The sequence below is a fragment of the Acartia tonsa genome, chromosome 12 (genome assembly GCF_053477335.1).
Source record: "Acartia tonsa isolate MP-2025a chromosome 12, ASM5347733v1, whole genome shotgun sequence".
Lineage (NCBI taxonomy): Eukaryota > Metazoa > Arthropoda > Copepoda > Calanoida > Acartiidae > Acartia > Acartia tonsa.
Window position 1 is genome coordinate 32,082,490 of NC_137271.1, and position 19,785 is coordinate 32,102,274.

General features: G+C 31.6%; 1 protein-coding gene across 1 annotated transcript in view; it reads left to right on the forward strand.

Moving 5' to 3' along the window:
- The window catches only part of LOC145333029 (uncharacterized), a 243,153-nt gene that overhangs the window by 114,837 nt on the left and 108,531 nt on the right, over nt 1–19,785 (forward strand). The window contains exons 8-9 of the mRNA XM_080178178.1: nt 5,967–6,028; nt 6,673–6,870. Coding sequence (XP_080034304.1) covers nt 5,967–6,028; nt 6,673–6,870 — 260 coding nt within the window. The remainder of the gene's footprint in view (nt 1–5,966; nt 6,029–6,672; nt 6,871–19,785) is intronic.

Here is a 19,785-nt window from a genome sequence, read left to right on the forward strand (position 1 = left end):
TTTTTTATCCGTTTATCCCAAAAATGTAATAATAGTCGTGCACTTTTGGTTAGTCCTCGATTACGCATATCATCAATTGTAAATCAATTGTAACACATTGTAGGAACAATTTGGCTGTATTATTGGTTTAAAAGAGCAGTCATTTTTCTCACTTCATGAAACATAAAAAGTCAGCTATTTATAAATAGTTAATTTTCTTAGAAAAAATCTTGCTGAAAGAAATTATAATATTCCAAAATTGCGTGATAATAATTATGATAAATGCGCGGATTTGATAACTGACCGAATTTTTCAGTGGGCGAGAATTGCATTGTCGAAAAAATAATATGAATAATTATTTTTTTTTCTTTTTTGTTTTATAACCATTTAGTTGAATTAGAGAAAACGACCCCTTATTTTTTTTTAAATTTGTGTGAATATGTTGAGATTATTGCAATAATCTGAAGGGACAAGACAATGGACGATAAATTATAGATCAGCTGAAATAAATTTCCTATTTGAGCCCTAGTTTCCTAAAGTGTACAGCAGATAACCCAATTATTGCAGACCCTATTTTCAGCGACTCCGGTCAAATGGAAAAGCGATTTAATGTTTAAACGATTTATACATTATACATTAAAAAATTTTAATTTTTCAAATTTTGATTTTTTTTGAAGTTTGAAGCTTTTTTAGCTAGTAGCAAATATTGAGATAGTACGCGGAAGCTACGCACACTTTCGGAAACTAAATTCAGTTCATCAAATTATATGATTCCCCAATGATGATAACCTTTTCCTGTATATAAACTGTAACACTTTTTAATTAAAAGAAATAAAATTTAAGTATTAAAATTGTAGATAATTGTTGTGAACTAAATAAATTTAATCTCTATGACGTAAATAATAGATTTTAACCACACTTGTAAAAATGTGATGTATTATTGTAATATTTTATATTTGTGGAGTTAGATTATAACCATAAAACAGATTACACTGAAATATAATATAGAAGAAAATTATTTTTGTTACCTTCATTAGCGGACTTATTACAAAACACTAGCGGCTTCGCCCCTAGCCTCTATGGGCTTTGCCCCATGAGGTAGTTTTAAAAAAATTTGGTTCCGAACCATACTTTCCGCCAATTTTTTTTTTTGAAGGGGGTAAATTTCATTTGGGGGGGGGGTTGGAGGTGTCCCACCCCCCAAGAAAATAGCTTAAAACCACCACAGGACCAATAGGTATATACCCTGAAGAGTAGAATCCGATCGGTTTAGTTGTTACCGAGATCTTAAGCTTCAGACGGACAGACATCAAGCTACTTTGTATTATAGATTATTGGCGAAAAAGTTTTGACTGTAACAGTAGGTCATACTTTATTTTTTAACACCATGTTGTTTAAGATCTCCGAAACCTAAAGTATCACAGGAGGGAGGGGACTATGGACTGTAAATTATACTGGTACCCAAAGTTTTATAACTAAGTTATATATTTAAAAAAACATTGGGTATTTGAATTAGATTTTAATTGGTTGGTTCCAAACTTGTAATTTCCAAACTTTTTAACCGCTAAAGAATGGGTAATTGTGTTTAAGATCATTGGGGATGTATATATTAACTTAACACATATTGTCTTATCCCTTAAGATCCATGAGTAGTAACAGTTATGATAAGCGTAGGCGAGCCATTGTCAAAATAAAATATTGGGATGTCAACCCAATAAATTTTTTACATGCATTTTTATTAGGCGATACAACTTTTGTACGTGTTACACTTTTGGGCTGTTATTACGTCAATAAATTAATTTAATCCTATTATATAAAGTAGTAAGGTTTTTTAGTTATTCCGTTAAGAACTCGCACATTGCCGAACCAGTTTTCCTTTTTATGAAGGTCAATATATGTCCTATGGTGGTTTTAGTCTATTAAACATAACAATTTTGATGTCAACACTGCACTTCTATGCTTAACAGGGAAAATATATGAAAAATGCATTTTAAGAAAATGTTGTGTTGGCTATTTTGAAAGTTTTTAAACCGGTCATTTTTAATCCTGATAGAAATTAGAAATCTGAAAGTATTTTCATTAACATTTTAAGAAATGACGTTATAGTTATACATAGGGATCTGAAGGGATAAGACAACAGACGACAAATTAATGTACTTTACACCCTCAATTATGATCAACAGAATGTGGATTAATATTGTTGGTTGAAAAGTTTGAAACAAAATTAAGTAATTGATAAAAGTACTCAAAACTTCAAGGTAGTGTATGAGAGAACATGATTATAAAACCTTGGGTACCAGTCATATTTACAGTCCAATATTTCCTTTACAAAAAGAGCTAATTCGGGATGTAAATTAATCTTCCATTGTCTTATCCCTAAAGATCCCTGAAAGTGAGAATGTCCATTGTCTGCTGCTTAATACCATTATTTTATTTAAGGATTACATACTTAACATTGAAAAATTAAAAATGAGGTTCTATCCAGAGTTAAGACATTAGACGTTGATTTTTTACAAACAAAGTAATTTCTAAATTAATGGTTTAAAATTTTGTACCACCTAATCATGATAATTAAATGAAAGTCCTCAAAGTTTATAACTTACCTAATGAGCTTAATAAAACTTTGGGTACCAGTATCATTTAAGTCTACTACATCCCTCTTATTTTCAATTTATTTTTTTAAAAAGGGCGGGATTAAGTGCACGACAGACATTTTGAGCAAAAGCACGCCTAGTTTTCTAGTTTTTAAGTAACAAAACCCTTGTACATAAATACATTCTTATATGCGAATGCCATTTTTAGAAATAATCGTGGTGATGAAAATTATGAGTTTTGATACAAAAAAAATTTCGGCTGTTTCCCTCAATTTGCATATGGACTACAAACAAAACTTTTGAAAGGTTGGGTTAGGTAAACTCAAGGTTAGAAGAATCCCATAGGGTTAGGGTCAGTATATAATAAGAGATATAAGTTTTCCGGAATTTTAATGTAGGGAGTAGATTTGAAATCTGCATCAAATTTTAAGGATTTTTTATAAAATTCTTTTTTTGTGTAATTCTTTATCTAAAAGCGGAAATACAAATTAAGTTAATTAATTTTGGCATCCGTGATTGGTAAATTTAAAAAATCAGCGCTCTGATTGGATGTCGTACATCATTCAACCAATTAGAGCGCAGGTAGTTTAAAATCCACCTATCCTATTGGTCAAAATTAATTAACTTAATATGTATTTCCGCTTTTAGATAAAGAATTATACAAAAAACGAATTTTATAAAAAAAAATCCTTAAAATTTGATGCAGATTTCAAATCTCCTCCCTACATTAAAATTCCGGAAAACTTATATCTCTTAGTATATAATAAGCCCTTCTATCCCTCAAAAATGAAAATGAGGAGGGGGGTTTTTGTGGTCCATTGATAGGTATGAGTGAAAGCACCAAATTTTCTGTAACTTCTACCCTAGAATCTTAACACACACACACACATACTCACACACAGATTGCTACTGAATGTGTGTGTGTGTGTGAGTGATTTTCAGAAATAAAAGGCAATTTAACAAAATTAAAGTTTCTTATTTTAAAAAAAAAACATGGTCTTGTAAGTCCATAAGATAGCCCTAGAATTAGATAGAGTGGGGATAATGGACTCTAAATGATACTAATACCTAAAGCATCATGAAAAAAACATGCTCTCATTCGCAGGGTATTTTAATAAATCTTCATTAGCTTGTCTATGTCCAAACTGGGCAATCAATAGTTTTATTCTTAATACGGGTTTTATTTTGTTTATTGGAGTTATGCATTTATCGTTCACTGTTTTCATCCCTTAAAAGACAACAATATATTTTCAAACTAAATTGATTATCCCTTTCAACCCTGACATAAAAAAGTAGTGTAGAAGTGGGGAGGTTAGATAGCTGCGCATTTTTATCCATGGATGGTGGATAGGTAGATAGTTTTTAATTCAGGATTAGATATAATAATCCGCCAAAATTAAATAGTCCATCTGATTTAAAGTAATGAAAAATGTTTAGACAATATAATTTTACCAAACAAAGCTTTATTCTTAAAAATTAACCACAAAGCTGACTTTCTATATGGATTTTAAAAAATGTTTTTTGTACAAAATGTGTCAAACTAATAATGGTGTCGGATATTTCCTACACTGTGTTACTATTAGTCCATTTGAGAGATATTTATATTGGGATGGTTTAAGGCTATTTTCTACCTCACTTCAAATATAGATACTAGATGATATAGAACATCAACCATTAGAATTTTAGATTTTGAAGATCTTTTGATATTGCAACCTTTATCCCTGGTTTTTAAACAGGCAAAACTGTGCATTTTTCTTGAATTGCATAGAACTACAATTTTGCCAGAATTCGGTGGTGAGCGCCAGGGATAAATGGATAGGACAATGAACGTTGAATTATTCTTAAAACTGTACCATTCTGTCAACTATCTTTATGGTAGCAAACGAAAGTGGTCCTTTCTGATATTTATATTCGACTTACCGCTATTCTAATTATTATGTTGATATAATAACTTCACAAAGTAATGGGTGATGATTTTTTTATCTGCCATTGTCCTCTGCCTCCCTGGTGGATGGTAATTCTTGAAAAAAATGGAGGAGCTATGTGGTAGAGAGGGCGTTAACACATTTCAACAAAAAAATAGCTTAAAACCTGTAAAAAATATTATCCTTTAACTTTTGAGTCATTTTATTTTAGATTATATTCTTGTTGATAATAATTACATCATTCGTCATACGATATAGGCATAGCTTAAAACCTGTCTTTTTACAACTTACATAATCTCCAATACAACTTGAAGCCTTTTTCGAGATCTTAAGGAACAATAAGATAAACAGATAAGCTTTTTGTGTTTTGCTATGTTTTTATTATCATTTTTTTGGTAGATTTACAAGAGAACTACTAAAGGATTTTAAGTGAACACGAAAAAATGTTTCAATTTTTACAGGAGTCTATTATGGATATGCATATTTTGTATTTAAACAAGGACAATCATTACCATAAGTAGCACAGTAACAGCATTTGATGAACTTGTTAAGTCACAAAAGTTTTATAAAGACGTGTTCTTATTCGTTGGCCTAACAACTTTGGGAGCTTTTATTGATTTTTTTATTGGTTGGTTCATTAAGCTGAGTGTCCAAAAGTTTCATACACTTATTGTAGTGTACAGAGGTGGTAAATTTGTGTATTATCATTGGGGATATATATCAATTTATCGGCCATTGAATCATCCCTTTAGATCATTGAAAAAAATATACATTTTATAAATTCACTTTAACGTACTGGAAGGTTGTAAAGTGTCTATAACTTTGCTTTAGTATCTTAGTCGGACATACTGACATACCTTAGCAATATGTCTAAAACACTCCTTTTTAATTTTTTGATTTTTTCTTTGGTGTTTTGAAGCTCATATCACCTCTTTTACCCCTAGCTTATACTGAAACATGCAAGCATAGACTAATTTAAATAGATTAGGAAGAAAAGTCAAAGATTAAAAACTAGTATGGTTCAACAAATGCCAGTTATGGTAATGGATATAGAATACGTAGGTATATGTATTGGCAGGGGAAAATTTGTCGTCAATTTAGGTTGCTACAATGGTCCTCATTTATTGGTCGAATGTTCACCCATTAGAAGGATGGGGGTGAGGTACAAAGGGTAGATTTTATTTCAGCCAGCTGCGAGTGTAATTTTTAACAGTAAATAAAGATCTTTTATAACATCCTAGTAATAATATATTGTTTGTTATGGGAATATGTAAAAAAAACTCATTATTTGAGCTTTTCAATTAATCAAAAACAGTTAATTTAGGCATATTATCATAGTATGTCAGCCAAGACCACTTTTATTTAAAAGATTGTCAAAATGTCGACAGATTGGCAATCGCATATATGGACGTACGGCAAAACCCTAGTTATGTATTAGCTTCGCTATTAATGGATATTCTATTTTTAGTCTGGAGAATCCAGCGAAGGACAAACAGACGGGCTCTCCAGAAATCCTCCAACTTCATACAGGTATTAGATCCTTATAATAAAGTAACAGGATGTCTATCTTTCTATCTGTTTGTACCGAAGGATCTTGCTAACTGCTGAACTGATGTGGTTATCCTATACAGAGCTGGATCTTTAAATCATTTTAGTGGTGAGCCAGATCGGGGTGAGCAGAATTTCAGCCAATCACAGCGCGGCATTTCATAAAATGCTGTGCTCTCATTGGTGGAAAGAGTATAGGTCCTGGGAAGGTTTATAACTATTTTTGGGGGAGGATTCCACCACCCTCCCAAGAGCGTAGCCGCTAGTCTATGAATACAGTTGTATAACCCAGACAACTACATGGATCCAGTTATGGGGACCTTTTTTGTCTGCCTGCAAATTGATTTTTGCTTATTTGTAGCGACTTGGCCAAAGATCCAATCGAAACGGGGTCCACAGCATTAGGACGTGGAGTTATTTAACCCCTTCCCCCTCTATAGTTTTACTTTTATACACAGTTATACCTTAATCATTGTCTGTTCTATTATAGATATTTTTTCAAATTAAGGGGTGTTTGGGAAACCGTAAACCCTCCATTATTTGATTTATCATCATTTGGATCAACAGAAATCCATCCTTTAATGTCTTGTCCTTAAAGATTCCTATTAAAACCCCCAACGTTTTAGGTATAGCGGAGCCGACGGACCGGCAAGATACGGCGTAAACGGCGGTGCTGGCGGTAACGTTTGCTTCCAAACCGACCTCCAGGACACGGCGAATGTTGTGACCCGCTTCAACCTGCCGCCGGTCACGGCTGCTGTGCGAGGCGTTATGTTCCGCGATTCAACAGAAAACGGTCACTCCAGGTCTAGCGGTCAAACTAGGTAAGATTTTACTATAAAAGTCATATATTGGCACTAAACTAATTTAGAACGTTAAGAAAAATATTGTATACAAAAATATCATCAAATGACAGTTTTATCTTGATCATTTTGAAAGGCATCCATGTAGGTCTTTTAAACATGCTTTTTCGTCTTTAAAAATTATTAATAACTAGAACATCTTTAAGCAATCGAATTTCCTCTTTTTTTAGAGTCTTTCTTTTTTTAATTTCCCTCTCTCTCTCTCTCTCTCTCTCTCTCATCTAAGCATGCTTAAAGATCAGAACTTTTAGTGGGAATAGAAAAGGTGATTTTTCATTTCAGCGAAAAAGTAAATAAAAATAAAGAATTCGCGAATTTCACTTTAGTATTTTATTACATATCCATATGAATGGCGTTAATATGTCAGCGATGAGCACCTTAATTAAATGCCATTTAGTCGACTTAAACTGTTTAAAAGGAAATAAAAGAGTAAACAAATCTTGTAAAAATTATCGCACACCCTTTTATTGATAACTCTTTAGTCAAAGTCATAGAAAAGAGAAAGGTCATTCTATTTCTACTGAAACAGTTATATCAAGGTTTTAAAATTAAGGTAGTTCAATAACTTTTTACTTTCATTGATTTTTGATTGGTTGGTTTTAACTAGTAGGGTTAAAACTTTTTAACAAATGATATAATTCTACAGAGGGGATAATTATGTTCATCATTTTTGAGGACGTAAATCAGTTTATCGTCCATTGTCTTATAGCTTAAGATACTTGATATGTCTTATGTTGATTTAAAAAGAGCACAAATTTGAAACAGATTATGGGTTGGTTGTCCGCTGGTGTTAAAATGGATTCTGCCTTTTATACTTTGATCCTAACTAGACAAATCCCAAGAAAATTGAGGGAAACAAAATTTCATTTTAAGAACTTAATTCCATAGAAATGATTAAAGCTGAAACTTTCTTTACTTTTGATTTTAGGGACAATTTTTCTAGAAGAACATAAAAAAATTAATGAAAAAGATTTTTTCACTAAATCAAAGAATTTTTAAATAGTCTTCAATAAAGACAAAATTTTTGGTATTTTCGAAATTTTAAATTTTTCGAAAGACCATGGGCTATAAATAATGTACATTCCCGATTATTATGATAAACAAAATTTCCCCTTCGGTATATTAAAATAAACACTGTTTAATACTGACTAATCAAGATTTAATGAAAAAAACACAAATATTGTAAGACCAATAATAAAGGAGAAAATGTGTTTATAAAACTTTGGGTACCACTATAATTAACAGTCCATTGTCTCTTCCCCCCCCCCTGATTTCATCTTTTTTTTATTTCTGGAGGCAAAATAGTTTTGTTCCAATGAAATATCTCTTTCTAAAACAACCTGCTTTGATCTTTGAAAAAGTATTTTATTTCAAATGAAAAGGTCCTTCTAAAAAGGGATTGGTTATTTTAGGAATTATTTGGGTAAATTCCTTTTTTTGAAAGTGTGGAGCATCCCAGCCCCTCTTTCTTTTGATTACATCTAATTATATTTCATATTCTTGTGCAGGGAGGGAGGGGACATTGGTCTTTAAATTATACTGGTACCCAGAATTTTATAATCTCTCATTTGTTTATAAGATATTGATTGATTAATATTTCCACCAATAAACTACAGAAAGTTTTTTTTTGTTTATACATAGTATAATTAGAGGTTTACATCAATTTATCGTACATTGTCTTATCCCTTAATATCCCTGAATATGCGCTTGCTTTATTTTATTTTTAAGGTAGGCTATATGATGTGGGATGTCTAATTTAGATAAAATAATTTCTACGCCTTTTACATTTTACATGTTGAATACTGGTTTTCAATCTTAAAAATACGCTCCATCCCCATTTAATTTTGTGCTGTTATTATAACAACAAATAACTGATACCCAAAGTTTTCTAGCCACATTGACTTATTCGTTTTTGTTTGTTGCGAAGGATCCTTAACCACTTAACCGATATGATTCTCCTTTACGAAGTAGTTTTCTAGTGTATGCGGAATGTTTACAACTATTTAGGGTAGGGTAACTACACCGTCCCAAGAGAAATCGCCCCTAGACAATACTCAACCCATTCCCCCCCCCGCAATAAAAAAAATCTGTTTAAAATAAAATTTAAAATAAGTGGGTTCAATTTAAACCCCTCCCCCCAGCATGAAGTGCCCCTACGGCCTTTAGGGGCGTGTCTGTTAGTATGTAAATAAAAACTAAAACATGGCCTGTCCTTTTAAAAGAAGTGCAATTGGGTGTAAAATTAACTTAGAGTTAATCAATACCAATCAAACACAATAAAATTCAGCAGGAATGTAGGGATAAGAAAATGGACGATTGAATTCTTTTTAATAAAAGGAACTAGATGTATGTGTGTCTGTCTGTGTGTACTGAAGGATTTCGCAATCGCTAAACCAATATGATTCTCCGTTACATTTTAGCTTCTTATAGGTCCTTGGAAGGTTCCTAACTTTTTTTGAGCCCCTAGAGGTCTTATGGGGGCTACTCTTTAATAAATAGAGGGTTTTTCAAAATTTAAGGTCTTTTTCTACCATTTGTAAGCTTGGAACTTTGGGGTTATATCTGAATCATGATTGGTTTGGTCACAGTAACAGTGTATTTAACGTTAGGGGTAATTTTGTTGATCAATATCAAGTGGTACATTAATTTATCGTCCATTGTTATATCCCTTCTTCCCTGGATTAATGTAAATATATTTGTCAATTTGTATTGGTCGGAAATTATTTGTGTGGGCGAGAAAATGGAGGTACAGAGGGATAAGTCAATGACCGATAAATTGACGTACGTCCCCAATAATGACACACAAGGTTACCCCTTCTGTGTCATTACCTCTATAAACAAACCGATCAAAATTTAATTAAGATTTCCTAATTTGTTAATACAACAAATAAGAAAACGTTATTATAAAACTTTTGGGATTTTTGTGTAATAAAACAGCAAATTGTCCTCTTCCTTACTGGATAAAATGGAGAGAGGGGGTTAATTGAGCGCAGCTGCTCTATAATAAGTAACCCTCTGTCATACTTACATAAACTAACTGCATTTAGTTTTAATTGACTGATTTTTTAAAATCAAAACTAATTCACTTTTACTAGTCTCAGTTAATTTTTTCTAATTTTCCAAAAAATATTTAAGCTTTTAATTGCTGCGCTACTTGTGGACATAACTGTTTTTGTTTACATAAAGATTTGAAAATTAAAATGCTGTGATAAAAAACTTCTTTCGCGTATTTCTAAAAATATCAATTTAGTTTTTAAGAAACAGTAATGATTTTTTAAAAAATAATTATAAAAAGAACTTAATGAAAACATTACTTTTCTAACATTATAATAAGTCATTTATTTCAAGTCTAGACTGAAGGAAAATAAATGTTTAATTTTAGGGATAAAGGGATAAGACACAGGATAATAAAAGCATCTGGGTATAGTCCCGTTCGTGGCAACGCACCTTTAGGGGCGATTCTTGGTATTTTTCACAGTAGATTTTCTATTTCTAGCCCCTGCTGGGGGCTCTAACCCTGCGGAGCCAATTGCCTAACCCTGTGGGGCAATCACCTAACCCCATATAATCTAACCTAACCTAAAATAACATATAAAAAGCAATTTTAAAAATATGACGAATCGCCCCTTAAGGGGCGTTGCCACGAAAGGGACTATTCCCAAGCATCTTTTCTCGAGAACTAGTCTACATCAATTAAGTCTATCAAAGGCGAAAATTTGCACTTCAAAACTTTGGAGGAAAAATCATTTTTAGTCTAAAGTCTTATCCCCTTGTACCTGCAAAAAAAGGGAAAACATAGAGTGTCCAAAATTACCATACTTTTTTCATTCATTATACACTTCTGTAGTTCATACAATATTGTCAATATAAATTTTTAGCAAAAACATTTAATAACCAATAGCCTTGTTTTACAAACACTTTATCTTATTCGTTGGCCTTAAAACTTACTTTGATTGTTTAAATGAAACCAGGAAGATGATTAAAGTCCCTCCACAGATTATGACGTCATACGATAGAATAGCCAATGAGAGACCAGTAAACACTGTACTTGACCAATGGTAAAATTTATGCTGGCCTCTCATTGGTTATTTTATCGTATGACGTCATATCTGTGGAGGGAATTTAATTAATCTTCTGAAACCAGCAGTGTTCAAACTTTTCAACCAATAATCTAAATTTACAGAAGGGGTAATTTTAATTATCATCATTGAGAAAGTATATTATATATCGTCCATTGTATTATCCCTTCAGGTTCTTGGCTACATGGTATAATGACAATTATATGGTAAACTATTAACTATGGCTATGTGGTAGATATTGCTTTCTATTAGTAGTAATTTTAATCTACAGAAGGAGTAATTTTGATTATTATCATTGGAGATGTACATAAGTTTATCGACCATTGTCTTATCCCTTCAGATTCTTGGCTACATGGTATAATGACAATTATATGGTAACTATTAACTATGGCTATGTGGTATAGTAATTTAAATCTACAGAAGAGGTAATTTTGATTATCACCTTTGGGGTGATTTAGCGTCTATTGTCTTATCCCTTCAGGTTCTTGGCTACATGGTATAATGACAATTATATGGTAACTATTAACTATGGCTATGTAGATATAGGTTTCTACTAGTACTATTGTTGATAATTGATGCACACTACTGTGTACAGTATGGAGTAAACCTTGTATATTTCTCACGCGGTAGATATAGGTTTCTACTAGTACTATTGTTGATAATGGATGCACACTACTGTGTACAGTATGGAGTAAACCTTCTATATTTCTCACGTCTTCTATCCCATCCATCATTATATAGGTACACACCGGGGATCTAAAGGGATAAGACAATGGCCAATAAATGGATGTACATTGTACAATGTACATCCCCATTGATAAGAGACACCATCTGAAGATTACAATTAGTGGTTGAAATGTTTGGAAACTTAACTTGATGAAACAAATAACCGATCAAAATTCATTAGAGTCCCCAAAGTTGTTTAGCCAACTTATAAAACTTTTGGGACTAGTGTAAGAAACGACCAATGTCCCCTTTCTGCTTGGGTACACACACGAAGGGTGGGAGGGGACATCGGAATGTAAATTACTTTGCTACCCAAAGCTTTATAACCAATGTTTACATTGCTTTTTCAAGAATAGAAAAAATTGAAAAAATTAAAAAAGAAGGGGACATCCGACATTGGTCTGCAATTTACATTGGTATCCAAAGTTTTCAAAGACATAATCTTAAAATCTTTGGGTTCTTTTATTGAACTTCGATTGGTTGGTTCCAAACTTATTCTGAGGTGCAACATCCCTGATTATTATAATATTTGCTTGTGCAAAGTAGCAGACAAACTTTTAAAGCATAAGTTTATTTTGTTAGACAGTATTTCCCTATTAAACTTAGAAGTATTTAGTTGACATCTAAATTTTAGCAGTTTATGTCGACCATATGCCATTTAGGTTATACATTAATTCATCTTTTATTGTCTTATCCCTTATGGTCCCTGAAAATTTTGCAAAACCATCACAATTACATAAAGTGGTAATATAGTTCGCGAATTTAGTCTCAAATATCGCAATAACATACACACACGCGCAAACACACACACACACACACACACATACACAAACAAGTATAAAGTATGTATGTATACATATAAATGAAATTTTTTCGCGTCACTGTTAAATTTTAGCAAGCAACTTGAGTTTGGTTTAAAGACCATTTTTGGCACATTTTTGCATTGCAAAATTGGGTTTGCTATTGCAGAAATCTCAATGTGATTTTAGGATTTTTAAAAATTAAGAAATTGACCGTCAGACCAATCCTCCCCCCCCCCTTTCTCTCTCTCTCTCTTTCTCAATTTTTTTGCCTATTAGACTGGACTTTTACTTTGAGGGCATATTTTTTGCAAGCTAAGATTTTTAGTAAGATTTATGCCATTTTTTAAAGCATGAATAAAAAGGACAGTTATATCCATGAGAAGCACAGCAATTTGGTATCATTTTTGATAATTAAAGAACTTTAAACTCTAATACAGTAATAAAAAAGAGAAAATCTAGGAAAACAACGTGGAATATCTTTTTATTTAGCTAGTAATTTGTTAAAAATAAAAGTCAATCATCATTACTAAGAAACCGCACAGTGTTTATTCAGGGAGGGAGTGGACAATGGCAGTTAATTTAATGTACAACCTATTCTTTTCCCCAATATTTTCCAGCTGAAAAAGAGGGAGAATTTCATAAATCTTAATAGGGGGAAGGGGGGTGATTAATTTATCTACCATTGTCCTATATCCCTGGTATATGTGAAATGTTGTCTGAACAACCCACTCCCCCCCCCCCCTCCACTAAAACTCATGTTTGCTATCTTCAAAAATCTTAAAAGGGGGGGTAGTATCCCCCCTCCTTAGAGAATGTATGTCTGGAATTGATGCATTTTTTTGCAGGGATTGGGATTAATAAAAGGACCAAAAAAAATGTGTTTGGTTTTTTTTTTTGAGGGGGGGAGGGTGATGGTTTTAAAACGAAGATTATTTTTGATTAACAAAAAATAATTTTATATTTTTTACCATAAATCATAAACCTTTATCCATTATTTTTGTGGATATAGAGAGAGATTCAGAGAGAGGGAGATAGAGAGAGAGATTGAGAGAGAGTGGTTTGTTGAAATTATAATGCAGATAAAACGCAATAGGCCGGCGTAATATTTTATTATATACTTTGTTATTAACAAATTACAACTCAATTTACTCTTTTAGGAATAGGTTTTTTTGATAACAATAAAAGCAAAATAACGTTTAACGCAGAAAAACAAAACATTTTGGTTTAATAATAATGATTAATTTCTTCCAGAATTTTTATGTTAGTTGCTTAACTAATACTAAGGGGTAAGATAATGGCAAATTAATCAATCTACTACTCTTTATTCCCTCTAAGAATGTAATAAACATGATTGGGACATTGTTTTCAAAGTTTATGGACACGTTCTTTCATTCGTTGATTTTAATCCGTTGGATATTTATATGAAATATTGTTTGTTTGGTACAAATATCAATCTTTCTCGTATTCATTCGAATCCGGTTGATAGGAACCGGTTCTCATCCATACGAAAAAACTATGTCTAGCATCGTATTATATCCAGCTTTCTACGAATATAAAAATGTACAATCATAAGATTAAAACTAGTTTTTTTAGACTGTGCCTTCGGCACCTCGGGGCTAAAAAACTAGTTTTAATCTTATAATTGTACATTCTATATCCTTGGAAAGCCGTTTATAATACGATGCGAGAAATAACTATACTCTTTAATCATCATTTGGGATGTATATCAAATGATTGTCCATTGTCTTATCCCTTTAGATCCCTGTTTATAATTTAATAGTTTAAATAAACAGAAATTATAATTACAAATAAACTTATAATTGAGAAATATATTAGAAACTTATAGGGTGTTTAACAAATCTATAGATTTTAAAAGCGAAGCAACTATAAAACTTTACAATGAGAGAGGGGACAATGAACTGTTTATTACATTAGTCCCCAAAGTTTTATAATAACTTTTTATTATTGGCTGGCTTAACACTTTTGAATTGTTTTATTTATTGATAATAGTTATTGCTGCGCTAATAATGAAAAATTTCTTTTTGTGTCATTTTAAATGAAATGAATGACTTTTATGTAAGAGTTTTTTTTTTTAATCATCCTAATTTAGAGTGGAATAGGACAAAATCTGTGTGAAAAATAAGGGATAGAGGGATTGAACAAGGATAGAATTAATCTTATTTTAATTCTCATGTATAAATCCAGGGACGCGCAAGCTTTTTATTAAGCTCATTTTAACGGTGGAAAATGAGGGGTTTCAAATGTATTTTTAAAATTTTTAGGGGGGTAAAATAAGTGTTTTCAAAGTTTGGGGGGGGGGGGGTAAACAACACCCCTTATCTTTTATGTAGTTTTCAGAATAAAGCTTCTTCTTTTTACATGTATATGCATTTGATGTGATATTTTTGACATACTATGTCTGAAAAGGAAGTAATTGGGGTTTTAAAATAAGGTGTTCTTGCTCTCTACGAAGCTCTGTTCTGTGAGCTTTGCTCTAGAAAGACAAAATATTGTAAAATTTTGGCAGGGGCAATTTTAGATCAAATAGTTAGCACTTCCAGGCACAAGATTCATCATGCATTGAACCTTAATTCCTAAATATTTAAGTCAATGAATGATAAATAGATGTACACCACCAATTATGGTGTGAAAAATTACATTATTTTTAAATTAAAATCATTGGTGGAAAATTTTAGACACTGCTAGTACCGATCAAACAAGATTTAATTATAGTAATAAATTTTTAATCCATTGAATAAGAGGACGTGTTTTTAAAAACTTTGGTTACTAGTATAATTTACACGTCAATGTAATCACCCTTTTGTTCTTATAGTTTATTGGCTGGGAAGTTAGGACTTTAAGACAAAGAGCTTATGCCTAAAAAGAACCTTAATCTACAGCCCTTGCGTACGCCATGTACCACAATAGTATGTTATATTGGCTGGCCAAAATAATATCACTACACACTACTAAACATATGGCACTTGAATCTCATACAGACAGGATAAATCACATAAAAGTTGCAAAATGCAGGTAGAGAGGGGACATTGGACTGTAAATTCACTTGGTACCCAAAGTTTTATAATCAAGCTCTCTTATTGATTGATTGGTTGGTTCAAATTATCCTAGCTTTTCAACCTATGATTTTAATTTACAGAGGGGATAATTTTGTTTATCATTATTGGGAAAGTAACGTCCGTTGTCCTATCCATTAAGATCCATTGGTCAAAATTTCATTATTAGAATAGCGTTACAGTGTGGTCAGTTATGGTCAAATTTCTTTGGTTTCCATTTTTCTTGATTTTCTTAAGTTTTCTAACGCTAACTTTGTTATCCTTGTTTTACACTTACACATACACACATAAACACACACACACACACACACACACATATACACAACTAAACTTTCATAAAAATAAATTAACCCTTATTATTATATCGATAACATTTGTAGTATACTTTTTAAAAGCGAAGCTTTCCTATTATTAGGGATTGTCCGTATGTCTGTCTGTTTGAACAAATATATTTTGTTAGTAATACAGTCTCTATGCAGTAAGGAATGCGTACTCTACGCTATTTTGCTCATTAAATTTCTTCATTAAGCTGTGTTACATTTTACTGTACCTTTTTAAAATAAAAATGTTGCTAGCTTGTCATTACTGCGCTACTTATGGATAAAATCATCTATTCTTTAATTGATCCATAAGATTTTAATTATAATGGTTATTTAAGTTTTTTTGTATTAATTAAAAATAATCTTTTTGTGGGCTAATTATTTAATAGTTTTTACACTATTTAAATTCAAACAATTTATAATGATAGGGTTGTTACAGAAGATTTTTCTGTAGCTTTTCTGCCAGTTAAAACAACATTCTTTAAAACTTTTCCTCTGTTTTCTTTATTGACCGCAACAACAGCATCTTATTGTACAATAGATTCAGAAAAAAAACATTATATATTGGTAATGATGTAAAATAACAGAGATTTTTAAAATATAAAATGACGGCTAGAAAAATCAATAACCCTTTCTTTCCACAATATTTTCCAGCTAAGACATAATAAGAATATATTTACCGACCACTGTCCCATCCATTCATTCCTGAATTGAGATTTAAAAAGGTAAATCGTATCCCAAGATTGAGATAAAATCAATCATAACATTTTTTTCAATGGAACTTTTTAAACCCCTCAGCTGCATTTATTTTGGAGGATTTTTTCCAAAAGTTTAGAAAATTTAATATTTAAAGTGGAAAGAACATTTTTAAAAACTTTGTTAATAATGTGTCAAGACATTTAATACATATGGCCAATATCGCTGATATATTTTCGACATAATAAAATTCTAATGATATTTTGATTACATACTTTTGTTGATATAATAACAGCAAAAAAAATAAATATTGCTATGTTTAGAGGTCCACAAATTAAGCTTTTTATTTGTCTTGAGCTGGTTTTAGTCTATTTTCAACCATAAAATTTCATTTCTTAGCACTTTAGAAACAAGACCTTGAATATGTCAAAAATTTTGGATCTGTTTTGACTTTTGAATACATGTATTTGGTTTAGACAGGGAGGGAGGGGACAATGGATTGTAAGATATTGTAGTACCCAAAGCTTTAAAAACATTTGATAAAACTTCGATACTTTTATTAAATCTTGATTGGCAGTGTCTACTGTTTTTAACCAATAATCTTAATCTACAGAAGGGGTAATTTTGTTTATCTGCATTGGAGAGTTATCATCCATTGTCTTATCCCTTAAGATTCCTGTGTTTATAAGATAAAAATCATAGGCCCAAACTTATGTATCTTAATATTAAAGGATTTTTTAAGCCTTCACCATTTAAACTTTGAGGGTGGGGGGAGAGAAAATTCTTCAAAAGAAAATCTGCTTTGCTTTTAATTTTATCTAAAATGTAACTTTGATTTATCTTAATTTTTTAGGCTTGTTTCTTCTGCGCTACTTATAAACCTAACTATTCTGGTTGTTTACTAAAATTATGAATGTACACAATACATGAAGAAAAAAAAAACATTTTAAAGGCCTAAAATTGAACAACAAATTAAAACAAAAGATGTTTAGAAATTATTTTTAAAAATAAAATGCAACAAACGATCCTCTTTAGATGCATAATACTCAATAGAAACAAGGATAATAGCTTACATTTGTGGCGCAGCAATATTAAATCTTGTAATATTTGGCAGTGATCTAAAGGGATAACACAATGGCCGATTAATTGATGATCCTTATTAATGATACATAAAATTCTTCTTCTGTAGATTACAATTAGTAGTTGAAACCTTTGGACACTCAACACAACCAATCAAATTCAGTCCCCAAAGTTGTTTAGTCAACGAATAAGGGGGCTGTAACTAAAATAGTCTAAAACCATCACAGGCCTCAAATTTCAAAAAAACATTCTTTGTTAAGTTTCTTAAAGTTTAAAAACTGAATCGGTTCAATGGTTCCAAGATTTTAATACAATATGCATAAAAAATCTTACTTCTTTATATAGTATGATGGACGTTAGACCACTTGCAAGAAATGCATAGAGTAGCTTCGCGCCAAAACAAAAGGAACACCAAGAATAATAAAAACTCATGTAAAGAGTTAAAAATAATAGATTTTGTTTTCATAGATTGATGAAGATAGGGTTATAAAGATAAATGCAAGTAGGGGGTAATTTTGTTTTTATTGGGGGTTTACATCAATTTATCGTTCTTTGTCCTATCTCTTAAAATTCCTACATAATGCATGTAGTCGACAATAATAACGCAATGTTGATAATAAATCAGCTATGATCACTTAAATATCAATATTTTGACAGGTTGTGTACAATATAATGCTATAATCGTCATCAACAAAGAAATTTACTGTTATTTCAAAGAAACCAGGTTTCGACTGGCCAACAAGTTGATGGTCGGTCGGTCCAAAAAATTCTATTGCCTAAGTGCAGTACCTTTAAGATGCATAATACATCTGTGTGTTTGTATGTGTGTGTGTGTGTGTGAGTGTGTGTGTGCCCTTTGATCATCGCTTTCATGGCAATCAAGTAACAAGAAAAAAGTGTGTTCAACAAATTTGAATGGCCATAACATGCATGGCTTCCAAGGATAGGCAGTTAATCAAAAATAATCATTATTCTATGTTGATAACGATTCCAGCATACTATTGTCATATGTTTGGTAAAACACAGAGATCTGAAGGGAAACGACAATTGTCGATCAATTGATGTCCATCCCTAATGATAATAAATTAAATTGCCCCTTCTGTAGATTAAAAGTATTGAATGACAAGTTTTGACACTATTCGTTTGAAAACAACCAATTAAAATTTAATAATAGTGCATAAAGTTTTGACCCTACGAATAAGATAATGTGTTTTAAAACTTTGAATCAGCCAAATGCCTTGAAAAACACAGCAAAAGTTGTTCCTTTAAATATTTCTCTAAAATTGTTGAAAAACTAATCTTCCAATTTTTCTTGAGAAAATCTAGGAAAACGAATCGCACAAATACCTGGCTTATCCCAATTTCCTGGCAAATACCTGTACAGGATAATCCTACAATTAAAATATTTTCACCTTTCAATACTCTTGACACTTTTAGGACCTAAAGATAAATATTTTTGCTGTCAAATACTAAATTTACTTTACTATAACTCCATTTCATACAATTATGCCCAATATATGTGGATATTATGACAGACAGTGTAAAGATAGCTTGCTAACATGAAACTTGTTTATTGGTCAGTTCGTTCATCCAGTAGGAGGGACAAGGTGCCCAAAGTCCTTCCGTTCGATGACTTTATTTTTGGTTCAAACCAGCAGTATCTTTTCCAATTTCGTTTAAATCAAATAAAATCAAACAACAAAATTTCTAAATAATAATTTAATAAATTTAGCATATGCTGTTAGAATATGATAGATAAACGATGATTATAAATCTGTAATAGCCTAATATTATGTCACTTTTGCTAATTGTATCACTTCAGGCTAAAGCCCCCCCCCCCCCTCTTAATGTTATAAATGGTCAATTCCCCCCCCCCCCCCTCTTAAATTGTCCATTTTAATGTACTGTGCTTTGTTGTAACAAGGATGACAACTTCCAAAAATGTGCACAATTCTCTAATACATAGTGTTTGTTTTGTATGCCTTTACCCTTTCCACCAATTAAGAAATGATAGTGATGTGTCATCATTTATATGGTCCAAAGGCCCCCTAAAACAACGATCTCCAAAATGATACAACTTCTGTATACTAAAGGAAAG